Consider the following 23,404-nt stretch of genomic DNA (forward strand, 5'->3'; position numbering starts at 1 on the left):
CCATGCCGACGACTAACGTCCATGTTCAGGGGCGTAGCCAGGGGGGGGGGTTGGGGGGGTTGAACCCCCCCCCCCCCCCGAAATTTTTCAGTTTTGCTTGCGTATATATACACGCGCACATACAAACGCACGCACGAACATACATAAAGTATGGTTGACCCCCCCCCCCGAAAAAAAATCACAGCATATCCACGGAGTGAATGATGATGAGTGGGCGAAGCTGCGGAGGTTCATCGGTAAACCGTGAATCTTCCGTGAATTCTGCCCAGTACATCATCACCGACGTGAGATCGGGCGCGTTTATACTAAAGGTTGGATGAGTTATGACGACTTGCAGCTCACTTTAATTTTACATGTACGCTGTGAATTTTCATTGTTTAGAAAACCATTGCTTTAGAAAACATCTGGCGTCTTTCGTTAAAGGGCCCCTCACCAGGCCACATAGAAAATTTTAGTTAGACGCTGGAAGTTGTTGTGTGCCGAATGAAGAGTAGTATGCCGCAAGAATTTTTCAAATCGGTTCATTACGAGCTGAGAAAAACAATAATTTGTAGCGGCGCGAAACCATGATGCGAGGAGGCGAGTTTCAAACCCTTGCCACTCGCCCCGTGTAGCCTTAGCAAGCCAAATCCCTTCCCTGCCCTCTTCACTTGACACATACGCATGAAAACGTCATGCACATGCATGGCCACGTGCGCATGACGTGCCCTAGCTAGCCCGAGCACGCAAGCGGCGTTGCACGGCCGCTACCTTTTTTTTTATGTAGCGGCCGTGGGCGTTTTGTCGGCGTTCTCTGTGGTGTATGGCCTGTTTCTGCGGGACGGCCATGAAAGTTGAGACATTTGTACGGGCACGAGAGTGGCGGTTCATGAGCCAGTGCCGCATAAATGTTTACTTGGACGCGGTAGAGTAAATGAGCATAATGAGTGCTCGAACGCGCCAGAACATTACTTTCGTTTCCAGGGCTGGCGTCTGCTCGATGCGCTAACCGCGGGGACACGAATGCATGGGAAAGGGAGGCACATTAGCCCCGTATCTCACTCCAATTCACGAAAAAAATGAGAAAGACGCACACATTCCCTTTGTGTGTCTCATTATTTCTCTCAAGGTTTATTAATCTATTCAGGCAACAAATTACACAAACTACACATGTCGTGTCAAATAATTATCGCAGTGTCACGTGCTACTGTTGGCGACGTCAGAGCATAGTCCTCTACGTAGAGGAGCGACGTCACAGCACTACCATCTACTTAGGGCCATTTTCTCATGTACGTCATCCCCTCATTCTCCAAAGCGCGCGCCCGCGAGAGGAAGGGCAACCAGCGTTCACCTTGAAATTTGACCCATTTCCGCGGCGCGTAGCGTTGCAAATTTTGGCAGATGTGATCATGAACGCCCAGTGTATGCATTGCGCTCGTTAGCTCAATATTGTCAAACCTGGTGAGGGGCCCTTTAAGCAGCTGGCGTCTTTTCGTTTTGCTTTAGAAACATCTGGCGTCTTTTCGTTTTGCTTTTAGAAAACATCTGGCGTCTTTCGTTGGTTTATTTCATCAATCAACGGCGTTTTGAACAAAATTTTTATTGTTTAATCACGCACAGGAGAAATCTCACCAGGCACTACCTTGGAGGTAAACAATGGCTGCTAATGGGAATGAGAAACAGAAGAAGTCGGCTTTTAGCTAACACTTACACTTCTACTTCTACTAACGTTTCCTACTGGAACATGCCAATGGCTGCTAATGGGGAATGAGAGACAGAAGAATTCGGCTTTTAGTTAACGCGCACGCTGCGAATTTTTTATTGTTCAACAACGCACAGGAAAAATCTCCCACCGGCACCACCTTGGAGGTCAAGATCTGGTACTAGCGTTACGACTGGTTACGCACTACTTCGAGGGCGAACGGGTGCCGCCTTAAGGAGCTTCGCTCCTAAAAATATCTGGCTACGCCCCTGTCCATGTTCAATGATTAAACAAACCCTTGTGGTAGCTGTAGTAGTTAACCGGTGAAAGCGTAATCAGAGAACGAGTTGTGATAGCCAGAAGAGCGTCGCATATTGGACGCAGAACTTGGTCGCCATCCTGCGGCATGTTAAAATGTAATTGAACACCCCGGCCGCACTAGAGGGAAACGCAAAGCGCGTCGTGCCGCCCCGGTAGCCTGGCCGCAATTTTTCTCGGGGCGAGCGCGTAGGCGGGGAACGCGGTGTTACAGCCAGGTGAGGCAGGCGCGCGTCGCAGAGCTATTTTTGGTTTGATTAGCGTGATGAAATGAGCGAGGCCGACGCTTTTACGACGCTTGCGTTAAGGTCTCCACCTCGCGGTGTGTTAAGGCATTGACAAAATCGCACTTCTATTGAAAACGCGCCGAATGGGACGAACGTGTAACGCGTTGCAGGTACTAATCGCGGAAGCCACATTAATGACGAATTATTCTACTTTGCGCCCTCAGAGGGCAACACCACCCCGCCGACCGGGAGAGTGGTAGATATAAAAGGCGCGTTTGTAAAGCCTCTAGAGTCTGTAACAGTGGCGCAGTGGATAGCGCGCCTGGCATCTGTTGTTGCGGACCGATCGGTCGTGGGTTCGATGCCCGTTGACTGAACTTTTTTTCTTTGCCATCTGATCGTGTACATTTTTTCGACGTCATTTCCGTGACGGAAATACGTCGAAAATCTGTGAAACTTTTTATCTTGAAGTACAACTTACGTTGTGTTTCGTGGTGGTGCGCTTTATACAGGATATATTGACACAAGTTGTATGAGATATCCTGGTTGTATTAAACTCGGAAAATCAGCTTAAGGTCGATTCCACGAAAGATCAAAAAACGTTGTATACTTGATGTTTCCGATTTTCCTGATAATTTTTGTATGTTCTGTACATATGACTGCACAGCACAAGATCGCAGTTCGTTTTCAAATAAAAAATTTTTTCAACACAGGAAAATTCCGCAAGCGTCGCCGGTTGACGACGACCATTTTACGAAGAGTGCGTTTTCGTAAATTCGGAACAATGCTGGCAGCTGCTGAAGCTATATATTACAAATATCTTTCTTTTTAGCGGAAGTAGAAGTAAAGGGGAAATGGCCCTTATTATTTCATGGAATTTTGAGCAAATTATCTATTTTTAAAATTTCACAAAAAGCGCCGCGTTTTTGAAAATCAGTCATATTTGGGACGCTATAGCTACTTCTGTGAACATCTTAGCTTGTTCATATTTGCAGTATCAATAGGCCTCTATGGGATTAATGAACCTCTGCACTTGTATTTCTCTAATAATTTTCAAAGTAGTAAATTTTCATTCTCGAAACACCAAAAAAACGCCAGGCCTGCGCTGAAACCGCAGCACAGTCACAGCGAAAGCTGGAAGAGCGGCGTTTCTAGAGCTCGTTGTTAGCTCTCTTGGGGCTACAATACAAGTAGACTAGAAAGGTGCCCACTACGCCATAAATCACAATTTTTGTGAAGTTGGGAAGCACCTACTAAGCCATTATTGGTCATTCTGCGGAGAAGCGAGGCACCAGCTACACGTCTGTAAGGCATTATGTGCACTTTGTTGACGCGACGACTGATGACGATGAAGAATTGTGGCTCAGCCCTTTGTAATGGGTTGGAAGCTTTAAACGGCCCACCAGTTATGTAATTTGCATTGCGTGACGCCCGCTCGCTATTTCCCTCTCCCGTCATGCTGTATAACATACGTTGACGTGGGAGAGAGACGGGGGGGGGGGGCGAAGAACTTTACTGAGACCCCGAGGAAATGGATCATGCGCTCATGGGCTTCCTTGGCAACCAATACAAGTGCACTTGCGAGGAACTCACTACGCTCTAAATTATTCTAATCTTGAGAAGTATGGCAGCAGGCACTGTGCCATTTTTCGTCATTTTACGGAGATCCGTGGTACCTGTTAAACGCATGTAAGGCATTATGCGCACTTTCTTGATGCTGTGCCTGATGACGACGAAGAATTATGGCAGAGATCTTTGTAATGGGTTGGAAGCATTTCACAAACTACTCGTTGCGCAATTCGCATTGTGTGACGCCTAGTTACAGAATTCGCGTTGTGCGACGCTTGGTGCTTATTTTACTCTTCTACCACGCTATATTGCATATCCTAATGTGGTTCCTTCCCGACATGAAGCCTGTATAGGACCTTTTAGCAAAGCAGTTTCAAGCACCGGCATGGCTCAGAGGTTGAATACTGGGCTCCCACGCAAAGGACCCAGGTTCGAACCTCGTTCCATCCTGGAATTTTTTCTTATTTCGTTTTTTTTTCTTATTTCGAGCGATACTGGTTACGGACAGCGGCGGCGGCGGCGGAAGCGGCGGCGGCGGCGGCGGCGGACAACTACGGCGCCAAAAACGGCCGGTGAAATGATCTCATAACAGCTTTCGCTGTAAAAGACAAAAGTGCTCCTCGATTCAAAAATCTATAGTAAGGAAACCCCAATCTCAATTTTGTTCAAAGTCCCCCAAAATGTTCTCAAAGGACTGCAGAATGATATTATGAAAGAAACATGTTGCATCATTTTACAGCGAAAGCTGTTATGAGATCATTTCACCGGCCGTTTTTGGCGCCGTAGTTGTCCGCCGCCGCCGCCGCCGCCGCCGCTGCCGCCGCCGCCGCCGGTGTCCGTAACCAGTATCGATCGAAATAAGAAAAAAAACTAAATAAGAAAAAAATCCCAGGATGGAACGAGGTTCTAACCTGGGCCCTCTGCGTGGGAGCCCAGTATTCAACCTCTCAGCCATGCCGGTGCTTGAAACTGCTTTGCAAAAAGGTCCTATACAGGCTTCGTGTCGGGAAGGAACCACATTAGGATATGCAATATAGCGTGGTAGAAGAGTAAAATAAGCACCAAGCGTCGCACAACGCGAATTCTGTAACTAGGCGTCACACAATGCGAATTGCGCAACGAGTAGTTTGTGAAATGCTTCCAACCCATTACAAAGATCTCTGCCATAATTCTTCGTCGTCATCAGGCACAGCATCAAGAAAGTGCGCATAATGCCTTACATGCGTTTAGCAGGTACCACGGATCTCCGTAAAATGACGAAAAATGGCACAGTGCCTGCTGCCATACTTCTCAAAATTAGAATGATTTAGAGCGTAGTGAGTTCCTCGCAAGTGCACTTGTATTGGTTGCTAAGGAAGCCTATAAGCGCAGATCCATTTCCTCGGGGTCTCAGTAAAATTGCAATGCTTTATAGCATAGTGGGTTCCTCGCAAGTGCACTTGGATTGGTTGCCAAGGAAGCCCATGAGCGCATGATCCATTTCCTCGGGGTCTCAGTAAAGTTCTTCGCCCCCCCCCCCGTCTCTCTCCCACGTCAACGTATGTTATACAGCATGACGGGAGAGGGAAATAGCGAGCGGGCATCACGCAATGCAAATTACATAACTGGTGGGCCGTTTAAAGCTTCCAACCCATTACAAAGGGCTGAGCCATAATTCTTCATCGTCATCAGTCGTCGCGTCAACAAAGTGCACATAATGCCTTACAGACGTGTAGCTGGTGCCTCGCTTCTCCGCAGAATGACCAATAATGGCTTAGTAGGTGCTTCGCAACTTCACAAAAATTGTGATTTATGGCGTAGTGGGCACCTTTCTAGTCTACTTGTATTGTAGCCCCAAGAGAGCTAACAACGAGCTCTAGAAACGCCGCTCTTCCAGCTTTCGCTGTGACTGTGCTGCGGTTTCAGCGCAGGCCTGGCGTTTTTTTTTATTAGAACAAACGCAGAAAATGTCAAACATTGTGTTTCTAAAGCGTGGTGGCTACTGCGTAAAGGACATCTCTAGTAACAAGAAACTACAGTAACACGTCTTTTTCCTTCTCTGAGCTTCGCTAAACAACAGTAATTATCTATTGTCGGAAAGTGGCAACTGTTTTGTAAAGAAAAAGATCGTTCCAATGTGTCTCGCCTTTTAAAGAGTTATACCAAAGGCAGCGCCAATAAAAATATCTTCAGGCGGAAAGGCAGAAACGTTGCAGTCGAATTAGGTCTATAACGTCAATAACTCAGATATTTAGTTTAACCATCACTACTAGTTAACTATTAAGAATTCAACAATTTTGTCGAATTATTTGGGAAACTGCTAATGACGGCAGATAGTTTCACTAGGCCATCACTGTACGCTTTGAAAATGATAAAAAGTACCTCGCGTTTGTGTTCGGTAAAAAGCCTGGTAGATTGGGCTATCTATCACGTATTGGAATAAAATGTCACAGCCAGGTGTTATAGAATAGTATGAGCGCCTGAAGTAAACACGTACACGTAATGAACACGTACACTTATGTACACATAACTCAGACGAATGTGAAATAACAAATATCAAAGCAGAGAATAAGATAAACCTCGAATGCACGCTAATAAATAAAAACCTAAAGGAAAACTCGTTGTGAGAGGCGGTGGTTGCACATACTTGAATAAAAGCGTCTGTCAAGCGACAAAGTTTCTGCAACGATGAACTCACCGCTGAATTCATTGGTGCCGAGTAAGGCAGGATCGTTCCAACAAGACGAACATGTTTGATGAAGTCGCGTAATTGCTTGTGGGATTTGGTTTCTATGCAAAGACGTTTATTGTCCCCGTAAGAAATTTTATAATCTACTCTGGGCATTGGTGTACAGCACGGATGTTTCGCGATTATTCGGTGCATCTACGAATGGCGCTGATTCCCATTTATTGACCGTTTTTTCAGTTCGTATAAGATCCATTCGTTATACTTTTCGTGCTGTTGCTCGCCGTATTTTAAAAGACACGCCATTCCTAAAGTGGGACGTCGTAATGCGTTAACTTTTATCTTTGTAGGGCAACAAGAAAGAGAAAAAAAAACAGCGACGAAACCATTTGTCCGCGCCGTTTGTCCAATGCACATGGACAAACGGTTTAGTCACTGTCCTTTTTTTGTTTTACTTTGCACTTCACTTCAACCAGTGAGGCACTTCAAATTTTTGTGATAAAAGATAGGAGAAAGTACATCAAGAATAAGGAAATAAAACGGTCCAGTTGAAGAAGTCGTCGACAGACTACTGGTGAATAAACTTTTGCCATCGTTCGAATGTTCATTTAGAGTTTCATTCATAGACATACTACATACTCATGAATATCAGCTTTTGCCAATGTACATAATCATGAACATACACATAAACCAAGCTGCACTTCCGGGTCCTGTCTTCCATGTACTACGTGTGCAGGCTTAAATGATACGCTTGCTTATGTGGAATATGTAAGAGTGGTTTTTGATGTGGGCGTATACTCACAAGTGCTAATCGTCATGGGGCACCTCTGGATGTCAAGTGGGTAACGCCTGAATCTCATTGGACAGGTTAACTCTAGTGTGAGCCTGAAAGGAGACGACACGTATTTTAAATAGCCTGAACACATTAGTCGCCAAAGAAATGAGTGGAATCATGGACTGCTGGGTTGGGATATTCGCACGAAGATGAGCGCTGAAGTTGTACTGGTTTTTTTATCCATGTCTTCCTTCTTTCCGTACAACTTCGCAGCTAATCGCCATAAAATGGGTATAAAAACTAATCTAGACACACTCAATCACGAAGCGTCCCTTGTGTGGTCTTCCAAGTGAATCTTCCCAACTTCCGGCTATATCTTGGGATGCCAACCTGAAGTCTTTAATGCGCGTTTGATTGTTGGTTTTCGTTGGCCAGTCTCCATCATATGTTATTCAGCTTCGTAAGTGGCACCGACGTACCGCGTGAAAATTCACCCGCAAATATTGTGAATGTCGAAGAAGATTTTTCACACAGGCAATTTATTTGCTTAAGCCTCGCGCAGCGCTACGTTGCACCGTATAAAAACAGCCGCAAAGGCTTTTGTTCGAAAACATACACATATCGCGCAGACAGTCGCAGTTATTTTATTTTTAAACATTTTTATCGTAGACTATTCAAGAAAACTATAAGTTCATCAGTCTAAGTTCTAGCGCATTAACGTCGGACAGCGCGCTTATATTATCAGCTTCGCAATACTTCCACTTCTTGCATGAATTAGCCATCACCATTTCACATAATATTGTTTGCCCGGAAGGTTCACTTAAAACCACGGAACGAGACCAGACGTGGGGATACCGGGGCAGATATAAGCTATACTAAATCCGATTTGAAGAGGCATTGCTGAAAATAAATAAAGCTATGGTTCGCCGAGAAAGAAAGCAGGTGCGCTTGCCACCGCGAGTCAAAACATGTCGCAAAATTAGAGAATAAATTTCTGTATCTTTTTATACATAATTTCTTAATCCATCTTTCCGAGTGCCATGCAGAATTCATGATGGTAATAGTGACAACCATTATTGCTGCTGAGCATTTTTACCTCGAGGTGTAACGCAGTGTTGTACTTGCACTGCCAATTATTTTCAACTGCGGAGATGTTTAAGTCGACCGTTAGTCCGTGCAGAGCTAACAGAAAACTATCATCATCATGAACCGGCACGTACTCTCTGCGTCCTCTTCCTCATCTTCATCTTAGCTCCCACAACATGTGCAACAATTTGTCCGGGGTGGGATGCAATAACTCTGGTGGGCGAGAAAACGAGTACAGAAATAGATAAAGAAAGAGTGAGAGAGAGAGAGAAATTCGTGACGAAACAAAATTTCTTGGCGAGGCGGGATTCGAACGCGCGTACCCGCGATCTGAAGGCGAGCGTCGTGACCACTCGGCTATCTAGCCACGCGAGCAGAATATAACGTAGCCTTGTATAGTATAGTATAGCAAGGGGGGTGGGAAAGGGAAGTAAGGCTGAGGAGGAGGGAAATGAGGAAGGAGAGAGTAAAGCATAGCATAGAAAGAAAGAGAAAGAGAGAAATAGACTGAAAGAAAGGGAAGAAAGACAGAAATAGAAAAAAGAGAGAGAATCAAATAGAAACAAATGAATAAAGATAGATAGAAAGAGGAAGTGAGAAATAGAAAGGGAGAGAGAAAGAAAGATAGAAAGAGCGAGATACAGAAAAATATATAAAGAGAGAAAGAAAGAAATAGAAGTAAACAGCAACAACAAAGATAGAAAGAACAGAGAGGTGAGACAAAAAAAAAAGACAGAGAGGAAGAAATCAAGGGGAAAATAAAGTGAAACGAAGAAGGCCGCCCAGCTCCGCACTTCCTTCAGGCAACTTGGCACTACTAGAGCCAAGTTGCCTTAATTTTTCTTCCAGTATTACAGTCGCTCTTTCAGTTTTATACAGCGTTCTCGTGAGGTGGTTGTTGAGCGTAAAGAGTTGTTATAGTCGCATATAGGAGGATAGACATAGCTAATCAGAGTAAGAAACATCTGCAGAGGAACAATCTACCCATCCTATAAAATATATGACGCTGCGCTATTGCTCTTCCCTTGGTAATAGACTCCTATTTATTTTTGTCACGATGTAGAGTAGTACATACTCTACTGTGGGAGAGCATAGCCGTCCCAATTTCCGACCTCGATGTGCAAAGATTCCGTGTCGCCAAAGGTACAGCTAATTTGGCGGAATGACTTTTATTTCGCCTACAAAAAAGTCCATCTTGATTTATCTTGATTTTACGAATAGAATGAACGCTGAAGGCGCTCATTATCATCAGTTTAGCCTAGTATGGTTCCCTAATTTAGTTGCCTAGTTTGGTTGTTTAGTTTAGTTGCCTATCGTTTTAGTGAGAGTTTTAGCTCGATAAGGTGACTTTGAGAACCCATTGCAAACATCTTTTAAATTATGGCCGTGCACGGAGCATATCCTTTTAATATTTGTTAATTATGCCTGCAGAACATATAGCGTTAGCGTAGTTTTGATCGGGAAAGACGTAGATGTCCTCCGACGATTCTGCCAAGGAGGAGAAAAAAGATGGTTGATCCCTCCGTCATAGGAATCGGATTAACACGAAAGTAAAGCGTGCCCTTACAGAAGTAACTGAATGTTTACTGTGCATTGATATGAGAGAGTTTGCACAATGTATATTGATGTATGGCAGCTATAGTACCGTTTAACGTGGATGCACCTATTTTGATGATTGGTGGTATATCTCCATCCCGACGACTAACGTCCATGTGAAATAATTAAACAAACCCTTGTGGTAGCTATAGTAGTTAATGGTGAAAGCGTAATCAGAGAACGAGGTGTGATAGCCAGAAGAGCGTCGCATATTGGACGCATAACTTTGTCGTCATCCCGCGGCATGTTAAAATGTGATTGAACACCACGGCCATACTAGAGGGAAACGCAAAGCGCGTCGCGCCGCCCCGGTAGCCCGGCCGCGATTTTTCTCGCGGCGAGCGCGTGAGCGTGGAACGCAGTGTTACAGCCATGGTGAGGCAGGCGCGCGTCGCAGAGCTATGTTTGGTGTGAATTAGCGTGTTTCTATGAGCGACGCCGACGCTGACGCTTTTACGACGCTTGGGCAGAGGTCGCTACCTCGCGGTGTGTTAAGGCATTGACAAAATTCAACTTCTATTGAAAACGCGCCGAATGGGACGGACACGTAAACGCGTTGCAGGTGCTAGTCGCGGAGGCCGCAACAATGACGAATTACGTTACCTTAGCACTCCCAGAGGTCAACACCACCCCGCCGACCGGGAGAGTGGTAGATATAAAAGGCGCGTTCGTAAAGCCTCCGGCGTCTGTGACCGTGGCGCAGTGGATAGCGTGCCCGGCATCTGTTGTTGCGGACCGAGCGGTCGTGGGTTCGATGCCTGTAGACGGTAGCTTTTTTTCTTTGCCATCTGGTTGTGTATATTTTTTGGACGTCATTTCCGTGACGGAAATACGTCACTGAAGTCTTGGTGGACCCCGGCATAAAACACTTTCGTGTTAAAATGAATGTCATGAGAAGCCTCAGAAAATGACGCAACTATAATTCTCACGGGCTTTGTGCAATTCGATACGTCACGTTCACCTCATCGTGTAATAAACATCGCCACTTGGCGTGATGTCCACCAGTTCATTTGGCATGGTGACGCTGTGCTTTCGTGCCCGCTTGGCGTTCATGAAGTACAGGTCGGGCTTCCAAATCTTGTCCGCGATCTCGGCACCGTTCAGCCCCACCGTCCGGTTGACGCCGAAGCGCTGCAGGTTCAGTCTCGGGTCGTGCCACGACTGTTGGAGGTGAATGTCTAGGTCGTACGTCTGAAACGACGTTGTCGTGGTACGTTAAATACGCCACTTGTTGAGAAGCCACAGGATATATTTCGCGACACCGTCAAACACTTAACCCCGCCATTCGTTGGGTTGGTCTAGGCTACGCTATTTGACACTCCTACACTTATTCATCTTTGTTTCTTGTTTCCGTTTTATTTCTGCTTTTGCAACTCAACACGCTGAAGTTTTTCCCATGAGAGCTAAACAAATTTTCAAGCCGCACAGCAAAACATGTTGCACAAGAAACGACGAAAGGGATACATGGCAAAACGTGATGATATGAAATAAAAAAGCTGGCAAGGTAACCAATATCACAGAAGAGTATACAGGCAATATCATACACAAAAAGCTTATACATTACTAGAAACACCCTATGTATATAGCTGTATAGGAATGGACACACGTAAGAATACGCTAATAGCGGCAGCGAACATAAATTAGCGCGGGTTGCTGGTCGCTGGTAAGAAGTGAAATGGCCTAAATTAACGCTGGTAGCTGGTCATTAAGAAGTGGAAAATAAAGCTACTTTAACGAATAATGAGATTTGTGAAATTGGCTAGTCGTTTTCATAGAGAGGTTTCGCATTGTCCATCACAAACCGGACCAAGAGGAAAATATTATATGCGCATTCATTCACGATATTGAAGCCGCTGAACTTTGCAGGGTAGGTATAATGCTGATCGTATATTTTCAGCCTGCCTCAACGCTCACTTCTCGCGCATCTGCGCCTGATCATCTCAGGGGAGCATCACAATTGGTAATGTAAGTGTGCAAGCTTCGCAAACGAGGGCGCGTTTTTCTCTCTCATTCTTTTAATCTAAATGCTCACTTTTCTTGCGGCTTTAAAAAAAAGGTGCTGCACCGTGAAATATCAACTATTCCCCTGTTCGCTACCGTCAACTATCACTTCTTCCACTACTATTTCTTTCACCAACTCAGAGTAGGTGCCTCGAACATAAAAGGTGAAACAACATCCCGCTAGATTCTAGTTATCTGCTTAATCGCTGTAATCTTACTTTTTTTGTTTTTCAAGTGTCAGCAGATGCAGTCTATTCTGCAATACTGAATCTTAAGAACACTAGCTCTGGTAGAGATAACATCTCCGCCTATCACTTAAAACTTGTTGCTTCATCTGTTTCGGAACACTTGTGCAATCTTATTAATTTAGTCTTTAAAAGCGGCATATTTCCCTAATCCATGAAAAAAGCAAAATTAATTCCTGTCTTTAAAAAAGGGAACAAATCGCAAGTGTCTAATTATCGCCCCATCCCTATTCTGTCGTCGATTAGTAAGCTTATTGAAAAATTGTTTCTAACACGTTTACATAAGTACCTCGCTAAATATAATTTGTTGAACCCTTTCCAGTTTGGCTTCCGACCGGGCAGCTCGACCAGCTTAGCTTTGATAGCATTAACCGATTTTATAAGAAGTTCTATTGACAAAGGCAAGTTTATTGGTTCAGTGTTTTTAGATTTTACTAAAGCTTTCGATACCATTAACCACACTATATTATTTGCTAAACTTGAATCCTTAGGTATACCTGGCCCTGCCCTTACTCTAATAAAAAGGTACTTACATAATCGAGAACAATCAGTCTATGTTGGTGGAGTATTTTCTGAATCAAAACTTTTTAATCAAGGCGTACCTCAGGGCTCAATATTGGGTCCCTTGTTGTTTTGTATATATATTAACGATTTACCTGATTATCTTAAGCTCTCAAACACTGTTTTATATGCAGATGACACTACTATTTCCGTGTCTGATACGTCCATAACTTCCTTACTTTTTAAACTAAACAATGAACTAGAAAGAGTCGTTGAGTAGTGTAAGACAAATCATCTCATTTTAAACCCTATAAAATCTCAGTTCATGTTATTTATATCTAATCATAGGTTGTTGTCATGTGTACCTCAAGTAACTGTCAACAATCATTTAATAACTGCGACAAACTGTGTATCATTTCTTGAAATAAAATTAGATTCAAACTTGAAATTTACCAACCATATTGCGTTCATTAAACAAAAAACTGCTTTTGGCATAAGAGCATTAATAAAAGCACGAACTTATTTTCCACTACAGGCTTTATTATCATTATACTTTGCGTTCATTCATAGTCATATTACTTATGGGATCACTTCATGGGGAAACACGTACAATGTTCACCTTTCATCTATTCAACATTTACAGAACATGGCTATTCGTATCATCACTAATAGTCCATTCCAATCGAATGCTTGCACACTTCTGCTAAATAACTCTATTTTACCAATTTCTGGTTTGTTTAAATATCATTCATGTATTCTCTTTTTTAAATTACTTCATAATCGTCTACCTTATGTATATATTGATGGCAGATTGCGTACCAGCATTAACTGCACTAGGTTTGCACACAATCTTAATTTTCTGCTTCCTCGATGTAACACCAACTTGGTAAAATGGCATCATCTTTTTCATCGCTTAAAATTTGGAATGACCTTCCATTACAAATTAAACAGCTGACTTCTTTAAACACATTTAGGCATGAATTAAAGCTTTATATTCTCTGTAAACAGTTTCACTGATAGCTTTTTTTTTGCTTTCATTCTGACCATTTCTCGGTGTATAACGTTGATTGTTCGATGTTTCTTCATGTTACAGTTGACTTGCGTTACTTTTTGATGTTTTTTTCTTTCTTTTGACTTGTATCCTATATTTTCTTCCCCTGTTTTTACTGTACATCTTCTCTTTTTGTATTTTTAGGCGAGGGTCCCGTTTGCAGTCACTGACTTTGGGACCCTCGTCTGCATATCTTTTTGTACCGATCATTGTAATCTCAATTGAAATAAACTGAAACTGAACTGAAACTTAAAAAGCGCCACTCGACCAAATGCTTAATGTAATGAACCCTCCTCATCTCCCCACCTCCTGTTGGAAAGCAGCGTCAAGAAAACAATGACAGCCTGTCCTCGTTGTCTTGATTAGAAGTGCTCGGTAACCTATCTGGATCCCGTGGCTTTGTATAATAAATACCACCACAATGAAATATGTCTTTAACTGTGGTTGGTTTGTTGCTTCGTTTATGGGGCTTAACGTCCCAAAGTGAGTCAGGCTATGAGGCTCGCCGTAGTGGAGGAAGGCTACTGCCGTGGCTCAGTGTACTGCGGGATGTCGGTGCACGTTAAAGGACCCCCGGGTGGTCGAAATTATCAGGAGTTCTCCTATGTAATTCGAGGGCGTCTGATAATTTCTACCACATGGAGGTCCTTTTGGAGGGCTTCTGATAATTTCGACCACCTGGGGGGTCCTTTAACGTGCACCGACATCCCGCTGTACACGGGCCTCTATCATTTCTCCTCCATCGAAGTGCGACCGCCGCAGCAGCGATTGAACCCGCGTCATTCGGGTCAACAGCCGGGCACCGTAACCACTGAGCCACGGCCCTGGCGCCTTCCTCAACTACGTGTCATTTTAAAAGTTAGCAGCAGGGCAGAATACAGACGAAATACAATATACGATGTGTCAACAAGAGTACAGGTGAAGTAACAGTCTGGCTTGATATAGAGGATCTACATATAGACAGGTAACAGAAACTCACCAATTTGTTTGTATTTATTGGGCCCAACGTCATTATGTACACGCTTACGCGCACTGGCGTCGGAATACCTGTTGAGTTAAAAGAAATATAAGTTTTCTGCGGGCAGTCATGTAAGCGTGGTTGTAACGGCAGTGGCGACAATTGCGTTGTTTAGCCCGTAAAAGTGCTTAGCTCACTTTTTGCTCTTCTAACTTGTGAGATTGGATTGTAATCATTTGCCAGAAATAACTGCCATAAAGAGCGTAGAGGAAAATTTATTACAACACTATTTTTGTTAGTGTGACTGATAGGACCCCACTAAACAGGGTGGCCCCGCTAACTCTAGCCAAAGTTTAAAAATGTGGCTGCGAACTCCACGACTACGCGACCAAATGTTTGTGACATGGAGTAAGTGATAGAATTTTTTGTGTTCAGCTTAATTCATTAATTAGCAATGCTTAATTAACTAACATTTGAAATAACGAAGCTGGACAAAAAATTCCAGCGACAAAGTTTTATATTGGTTTGTAAAATGTCTGATTAGACAGTTTCTAACCTCACACCCATTAAGTATTAGTGTTTTTCTGTTTACTACAAATGCCCGCGAAATACAAAAAATTATCACGTGATATGCCCACTTGCGCGCTTATACTCGCCGTGATTGCGGTGGTCCCTAACGTTCCTCGTGCAAACGACCATAGGATTTGGCCGGATGGGCTGCCACGACGTGGCCGACGAAAGTGGTCGCTCTGCGATGACGCACGTGTTGCTAGCGGTAGCACAAGCGATAACCACGGCGTCTGCTCATCGCTATCATAAACCGCCGGTTGGGAAGCATATCGTTTGTACTCGCAACGTTAGGGAGCACTGCAATCACAGTGCGCCTAGGTGCGCAAGTGGGCATGTCGCGTGGTATTTTTTAATGAATAAACACAGCGCGACGGACACGAGATACAAGCGAAGAATACGCGAGGACAGGCGCCGTTGGTGTGGGTATGAACCCATACTAGCCTGCCCAACTATCAGTTTTTTTAAACTTCTATTTCGCGGGCATCTGTAGTAAGCAGAAAAACACTAATACTTTATAGAGATTAAGTTACAAACTCTCTAAGCAGGCGTTTTGCAAACCAATCTACAACTTTCTCATTTGAATTTATTGCCCAGCTTCGCTGCTTCAAAACTTCGTTAATTAAGCAATTAAGCAGAACAGAAAAAATATTATGACTTACCCCATGCAATAGTAAGCAACGTACATTCGGTCGCATTACCATACAATGCGTCGACATATTGTTAAACTATGGCTAGAGTTAGCGGGGCTAGCCTGTATATAATTTATCGTATTTTTGCTGCAGGTATAAATATGACTGTCCGTGGTACTTCACAAATATTTATGCGTTGCTTATAAATATTGAATTAAGGGCGACGTAACACATACGCATACTTACTTTTTACATGTTCCAATTCGCGCCTCTCATCAAATCGCTTTGTTTGTCTGACGCGCAAATACTAAGGTTGTGCCTCAGTGCTATATCTTCGGAATTTGCTCCATAATTCATGTTATCTGTGGCATGGCATGGCACACAAGGGTCTTCAAGCCTATTGAGTCCATATTTCCCACAATTATGAATGTCAAATGTGGAGAGCCATTATGCTGCTTACAGCATACCGAGTGTTCGGTGTGCGCGTTAAAAACAAACATCATCCCATTGTTACACAAGATCGTTAGCGGGAATTTTAAATGCGAAGCATTTCTTAGCGAACCTTTGGCACTTTGAGCGTTTCTATCTACCTATCTATCTATCTATCTATCTATCTAGCCGCCTACGTCTGGGGGCTCTCGTGATCGCCTCCTTAACTTGGTGTAGACCAAAATAGGCATGGGAGGGTAAGAGGATTTGACAAATATGACTGTCGGGTAATGGCATGAATAACGTGAGAATCCTGTCGTGTACGTCGTCAAACCCTTTCCTCCAGACACGTGTGGCACATACCCGCTTACCACGGGCCACGGTGCACGGGTATGCGCCACAAGTGATTGACAGTTTATATCTATCCAGCAACGACGAGAACAGACATTAAATGCGAGCGGGTTACGAAAAACCGACATCGGCAGCGTTGACCCATCGAATGGAAAAAATGAAAATTAGAATCCCAGCAGGAATCGAACCCAAGTATTCTGCGTGGCAATCAGGTATTCGACCGCAAAGCCACGCCAGGTCTACAAACTGGTTTGGAAAAACAGCCTATGCAGGGGTAATGTCGGTGCAACGTCAATTTTGGTTGTGGTGCTTGCTATCTAGTTTACAACAAAAGCAATAAAAACTACATGATACTCCTACGATACAGGCATCATATCAGATTAACGTCTGTGGTTCCAGTTTTGGATGCGCTTTTATAGCAGTCTAATAAACATTACATTTGTATTCCTATGATTCAGTAAGCTGTATTGAAGCATTGCTCGACCCTGGAGGAATATATTAACGAAAGTTACGTATGACACTCACATCGTCACACCGTAAAGTGCACTTCGTCCGCCTGAACGACGCAGTGTCCTCTTCATTTCTTACGAGGCTCGGTGATGGCCTCATGCTGACCGAGGGTGATGCCAGATTGATTGACAGCCGCTTTGTAGACTGGGCTACGTAGGCCACCTACGCCCAGGTAGTCTACGAATACGATAAGCGTCATCCACTAATGTTGGTATACGTCGCACTATCCAGGCCTACCAGCCTCGGCGGCCTATACCTCACCAACGCTAAGGGTGACTTCAGTTTCCGACATGTCGCCTGCTCTATCGACAGACAATTTATCGACGAAATGACCGATGCATCCACCATTTCCAACAGCTCTATTACACCTCATACCACACTACACATGGGCCCCTCGTCACCGCAATCACGACGTGATCCGAAAAGAAGTCATGACCAGCTGCTGGCGCTCACTGATCACGGGGATGATGACATTGTTCAAGAACTTTCAAGAACTTCTTCCACTGTTGCACACGGTTTCGTGAATTGTGCGTGCGTTCTCCATCATAAGGGACAAGTATAAGCACTACATATCAGCTTACCGCTTCTGGTGTTGGTATAATACCCACGTTGCCGTTGGCAGCGTTACCCAACTGTAAACCACTGATTATATAACACATATGCGGCTCGTCAACATATGCGTGTGCGTATAAAATTTATGCAAACCTTAAGCGTCATTTTGTAACGTTTCGCTGAGTAAAACAAATTGCGCCACAGTCACCTTCCCGCCGCATGCTTCGCATAACATCGACTCCCATGGTACGTGGGATCTGCCGAACTTTTTTTTCTGTATTTTCTCATCTTTATTGTGGTTCAGACGCAGTTGTTGTAAAATTTTAATTCGTTTCAAAACATTCGGGCACGAAAGGGCTTACAGCTTATTCGTTAAAACGCACTTTATCGAAGCGGTGGAGCACACACGCAATATTTTCCTGTTCGAAAATCCCAGAAATGTAACTTCACCCTGCAACACATCACCACGTACAACACAAAGTAATCTCGTTTTGGTAAGGCAGTCAGTAATTACCGCTTCAGCATAAAATCGTAAGTATTCCATAATGTAATCCTTACGATCACGCGATATTTATGAAAACAAGCCATTGTCCTTGATTAAAGGTGAAGCGTTTTGTGACACATACATTTTGCATACGTGCGATTTCTTTACGTGATGGAGAAAAGGGGGCATTGTTTCAATAAATATCATGCTGTAATACCACGGTATCAGTACCAGTAAGGGTGAAACAAAAATTCTCATGTTATTGTGCTGAAAGTTCTGCACCACAAACTTAGACAAATTTTGGCTTGGTGCGCGCATTTTTTATGCAGCGCGAATTATCCTTACGATATTGCTTTTAGGCACGTGCCTTTGTTGTACAAAGGCCAGGCAGTGGAGTCGTAATCTTCGAATATTTTGTCCAGATAAGGAAGCCTGTACAGCTTGTCGCCAGGTGGCTTGACCTGTTTCGCAGCTGGCCTTTCCTTGTTCCAAAAATGTTTCGAGACCAGTGCATTGCTGAAACAAAAACAAAGTAAGTTGCAGTATATGACATGTTTTAACGCGATTAAGCCTGTCTATGAGCACGCTCATGTTAATAAACATTGCATTGCTTAAGTGCGACAAATATTTAGGAGCCATATGCAGATATAACACAATGTTGTGATGAAATGACCAAATGCTTGTTCCAGTTAGCGACGTATAGGGGCGATGATGAGTATGAGCGTGCAGTCTCATTGCCCGCAGCTGTCACGTGTTCGGAGGTAGGAGACGATGTAGGGAGCTTCCTTAGAAAAAACCTCGCAGCCTCCCTTATGCATTCGCCTAGGACAACTCGAATGTGAAAGCCATCCTCTTCTTTTTCTGTTTTGCACTGCCTCCGTGATCGGCCCACCTTTGGTTAAGCGAAGATGTCATGCGATGACGTCATCATGTGACATCACGATGATATCACAAAATTATTAATGATATCTGGGGTTTTACGTGCCGAAACCACGATATGATTATGGGGCACGCCGTAGTGGAGGGCTCCGGAAGTTTCGACCATGTGGTGTTCTTTAACGTGCACTGACATCTCACAGTATAAGGGCCTCTAGCATTTCTCCCCGTCCCAAAACTTGGCGAAATGTGACCTCATGATGACGTCATATGGTGACGTCATCACGGTATGATGGTTTTTGCGTCACTCGTGTGGACGCCGCCGACGAGCGACGCCGACAGCACCAACGGTCAATTTTCGCCTTTGATGAGGCTTCTAAGGCTTTCGCTTTAATAATTTCGGCGCGATGTCAAGATATGCAGTCTAGTAAGAGACCTATATTCGGGCTTTTACTTTTACACACGTCATCGTAGGGGGTTCCGTACAAGGAGGTTTTGGTTCCGTAATACTTAATCTCGGGTGTGGAATGAAATCGACCGCGGATTATGGCAGCACGTTATTAAAGAAGAAAATGAACTCTGGAAGCTCTTTTACTCAAAGCCTCGTTTTTTTAGCTGAACACATATCTCAGCATGAAACGAAAAAAGTGGAAACCAAAATCCTAGATATTGATATTTAACTTCCACAAGGGTGGCCATTTTTGATGTTCTTTACACTTTAGAAACGCTGTATGTTATATTGCAGTAATTAGTCCAGGCCACGTGCCGTGAAGTTTCCGATAAAAGTGTTCATTTTCGAGCAATGGTCTCTGAGCAGGAATACTGAGACTAGCACATATTTTAATGTAAAGATCTTAAAATTATGATACTTTGAAGTTTCATGCTCTTATATGGAATTTTAAAACAGCAAGAAGGCTAGAGATTAGGCGAACAAAAACACAAAAACAATAACAGACACAACACTTCTTCAGTAAAACACTAAAAGGGTCTTGAATATGTTTCTTTGGCAGCTTTTCATCGCTGTACAACATCACATAACGGTGGCGGCTAGTGCCTTGCGTTCACTTTATTATTTTTGATAATATACGTGAAAGAAGTGGTGCATCTATTCTATAGATTCCTTGCGTTCATTGTTGCGCGTGTCATTTCTTATTGTATTGATTGTAAGTATTATAAAGGAGATTTATTGGGCGTCGAGCTTATCGTTGGTCGCGTAATGCACCGAGCACAGTCCGCTAGCGCGAGGCTCTGCTGCACCCTCGATGCTGCTGCTTCTGCGCCGGAGTACTTCGTCTTCGTTACAATGGCCCCGGTGAAAAAAAGGAGCCATCCTGGCGACTTAGTCGTCTGTAGGGACCGTAGAATCATGATAGGGTTTGAGTCTCTGGACGTGTACAACCTCGCGGTTACGACGCCGCAGGTCAGACGGCGGCGTGAGATGTTCAATAAGGTAGTTGACTGGAGAAGTCTGTTCGAGAACGCGGTATGGCCCATCGTACTTGGGAAGAAATTTAGACGAGAGCCCTGGTGTGCGATGCGGCACTGACAGCCACACAAGGGCACCCGGGAGAAAGACGGGAGTCGAGTTCTGGGCATCGTGGATGGCTTTTTGGCGGTTCTGGTCATCGGAGGTAAAGTGGCGGGCCAGCTGGCGACATTCTTCTGCGTGCCTGGCGGATTCCAAGATCGGCGGGCACTCGGACGCGTCCGGTCGATAGGGCAGAATGGTGTCAATGGTGTGGGAAGGGTGACGGCCATAAACGAGGTAAAAAGGGGAGAAACCAGTTGTAGCTTGCGTCGAGGTATTGTAGGCGTAGGTTACGAACGGAAGAACTCGGTCCCAATTCGAGTGATCAGGTGTGACGTACATAGCGAGCATGTCACCAAGAGTGCGATTAAAGCGCTCTGTAGTGCCGTTGGTCTGCGGATGGTAAGCAGTACATGTGCGGTGTACAACAGCACATTCAGCGAGCAATTTTTCAACGACCTCTGATAAGAAGACGCGGCCACGATCGCTGAGAAGTTCTTGAGGACCTCCATGACGCAGCACAAAACGGTGCAGTATGAAAGAGGCGACCTCTTGTGCTGTGGCAGTTTGAAGAGCAGCAGTCTCGGTATAGCGTGTTAAGTGGTCGACTGCAACGATTATCCACCTGTTGCCGGTAGGAGTCAATGGAAGCGGCCCATAGAGATCTATACCGACCCTATCAAAGGGTCGGGAAGGGCACGGCAAAGGTAGTAGTTCACCGGCGGAGATGTGCGGTGGGGATTTTCGGCGCTGACATTCACGGCAAGAGCGGACGAAGTTGCGGACGAAAGTATACATGCCACGCCAGTAGTAACGGTGTCGAAGTGTTTCGTACGTTTTGAAAACTCCTGCGTGGCCACACTGTGGGTCAGCGTGGAAAGAGGAACAGATCTCCGACCTCAAGGCTCGCGGTACGACGAGCAACCACGTGCGTCCCTCTGGTGCATAGTTGCGTCGATAGAGGAGCTTGTCGCGAATCGCAAAGTGCGGGACTTGGCGCCGGAGCATTCGCGACGCTGGGACTTGAGAAGGGTCGGAGAGGAGGTCTAGCAGAGACGCAGTCCACGGGTCATTGCGCTGTTCGGCAGCAATGCTGTCAAAGTCGAGAGATGATAATGTGCTCTCACACGTGGAATCAGCAGTGGCTTCCAGAGAGAGAGGGGAACGGGAAAGCGCGTCAGCGTCAGCGTGCTTCCGTCCTGAGCGATAAACCACGCGTATATCGTAATCTTGAATTTTCAACGCCCAGCGTGCAAGGCGGCCGGATGGGTCTTTTAACGTCGAAAGCCAGCACAGTGCGTGGTGGTCAGTCACGACGTCAAAAGAACGGCCATATAAATATGGGCGAAACTTGCCAAGCGCCCACACAATGGCCAAACACTCCTTTTCTGTGACGCTGTAGTTACTCTCTGCCTTGGTGAGCGTGCGACTTGCGTATGCCACGACGTATTCTGTGTGGCCAGGTTGACGCTGTGCAAGCACAGCACCCAGGCCTACACCGCTGGCGTCGGTATGGACCTCAGTTGGAGCTTGAGGGTCAAAATGGCGAAGAATGGGTGGCGTCGTGAGAAGCCGTCGCAAGGTGGCGAAAGCCTCGTCGCAGGCAGGAGACCACGATGAAAGATCTTTAGTGTCGCCAAGCAGTTGTGTGAGAGGCGATATAATTGACGCAAAGTTTCGAACAAATCGCCGGAAATAAGAACATAGGCCAATGAAACTGCGAAGTTCTTTGATGCTAGTAGGTTTAGGAAACGCAGTAACAGCGCGCAATTTCTCGGGATCCGGGAGGATGCCGTCCTTGGACACAACGTGGCCTAGAATGGTCAGTTGACGCATGGCAAATCGGCATTTTTTAAGGTTTAATTGCAAACCCGCGTTGGTCAAGCAACTAAGGACGTGCTGAAGGCGGCGCAAGTGTGTTGCGAAGTCAGGGGCGAAGACCACGATGTCATCGAGGTAGCATAGGCAGATCTTCCATTTAAGGCCACGGAGAACGTTGTCCATCATTCTTTCGAACGTAGCAGGTGCGTTGCAAAGTCCGAAAGGCATGACGGTGAATTCATACAAGCCGTCTGGCGTGACAAAAGCGGTTTTGGGGCGATCGGCCTCCGCCATCGGCACCTGCCAGTAGCCTGACCGCAAGTCTAGCGAGGAAAAGAACTCAGCACCCTGTAAAGAATCCAGAGCATCGTCAATGCGCGGCAGTGGATAGACATCCTTCAGCGTGATCTTGTTCAATCGCCGGAAATCGACACAGAAGCGGATGGAACCGTCTTTCTTTGTGACAAGTACCACCGGAGACGCCCATGGGCACTGGGAAGGTCGAATTACACCTCGGCGGAGCATGTCGTCCACCTGGTCGGCGATGACACGGCGTTCTGTAGCAGACACGCGATATGGACGTTGCCGCAGCGGTGAGTGAGAACCCGTGTCGATGTGGTGTTCGACTGCTAAGGCACGACCTAGCGATGTTTGTGCAACGTCGAAAGAAGGGCGGTAGTGCTGAAGGATGGTAAGGAGCTCTGATCGCTGCGCAGGTGTCAAATCTTCGGCGATGAACGGTCGGAATACGTCCGCAGATGCTGGGTCAGGCGTGGAGAGGACACCCAGTTCACATACGGCCGTCGAAGGCACCTCATCGGGGACGGAGATGATTCGTGTGGTGTTGACCGTCTCGACGTGGCCAAGGCACTCGTGACAAAGCAATGACAGCGGCGATGAATTATGGTTGTAAATGGGCATTGTGGCGAAACCTGCGACAAGGTCAAGAGCAGAAAAGGGCAACGGAAGGGCTCTTCGGGT

The 23,404-nt window shown here is 45.2% G+C and overlaps 2 protein-coding genes across 2 annotated transcripts in view; both read right to left on the minus strand.

Annotated features, from left to right (window-relative positions):
- The window catches only part of LOC119394153 (myosin light chain 1), a 520,807-nt gene that overhangs the window by 30,376 nt on the left and 467,027 nt on the right, over positions 1–23,404 (minus strand). The window lies entirely within an intron of this gene.
- LOC119394916 (glycine receptor subunit alpha-2) overlaps positions 1–23,404 on the minus strand; it is a 35,863-nt gene that overhangs the window by 10,711 nt on the left and 1,748 nt on the right. Inside the window, exon 2 of the mRNA XM_037662217.2 lies at positions 10,904–11,108. Coding sequence (XP_037518145.1) covers positions 10,904–11,108 — 205 coding nt within the window. The remainder of the gene's footprint in view (positions 1–10,903; positions 11,109–23,404) is intronic.

This window comes from Rhipicephalus sanguineus, chromosome 5, assembly GCF_013339695.2.
Source record: "Rhipicephalus sanguineus isolate Rsan-2018 chromosome 5, BIME_Rsan_1.4, whole genome shotgun sequence".
Taxonomy (NCBI): Eukaryota; Metazoa; Arthropoda; class Arachnida; order Ixodida; family Ixodidae; genus Rhipicephalus; species Rhipicephalus sanguineus.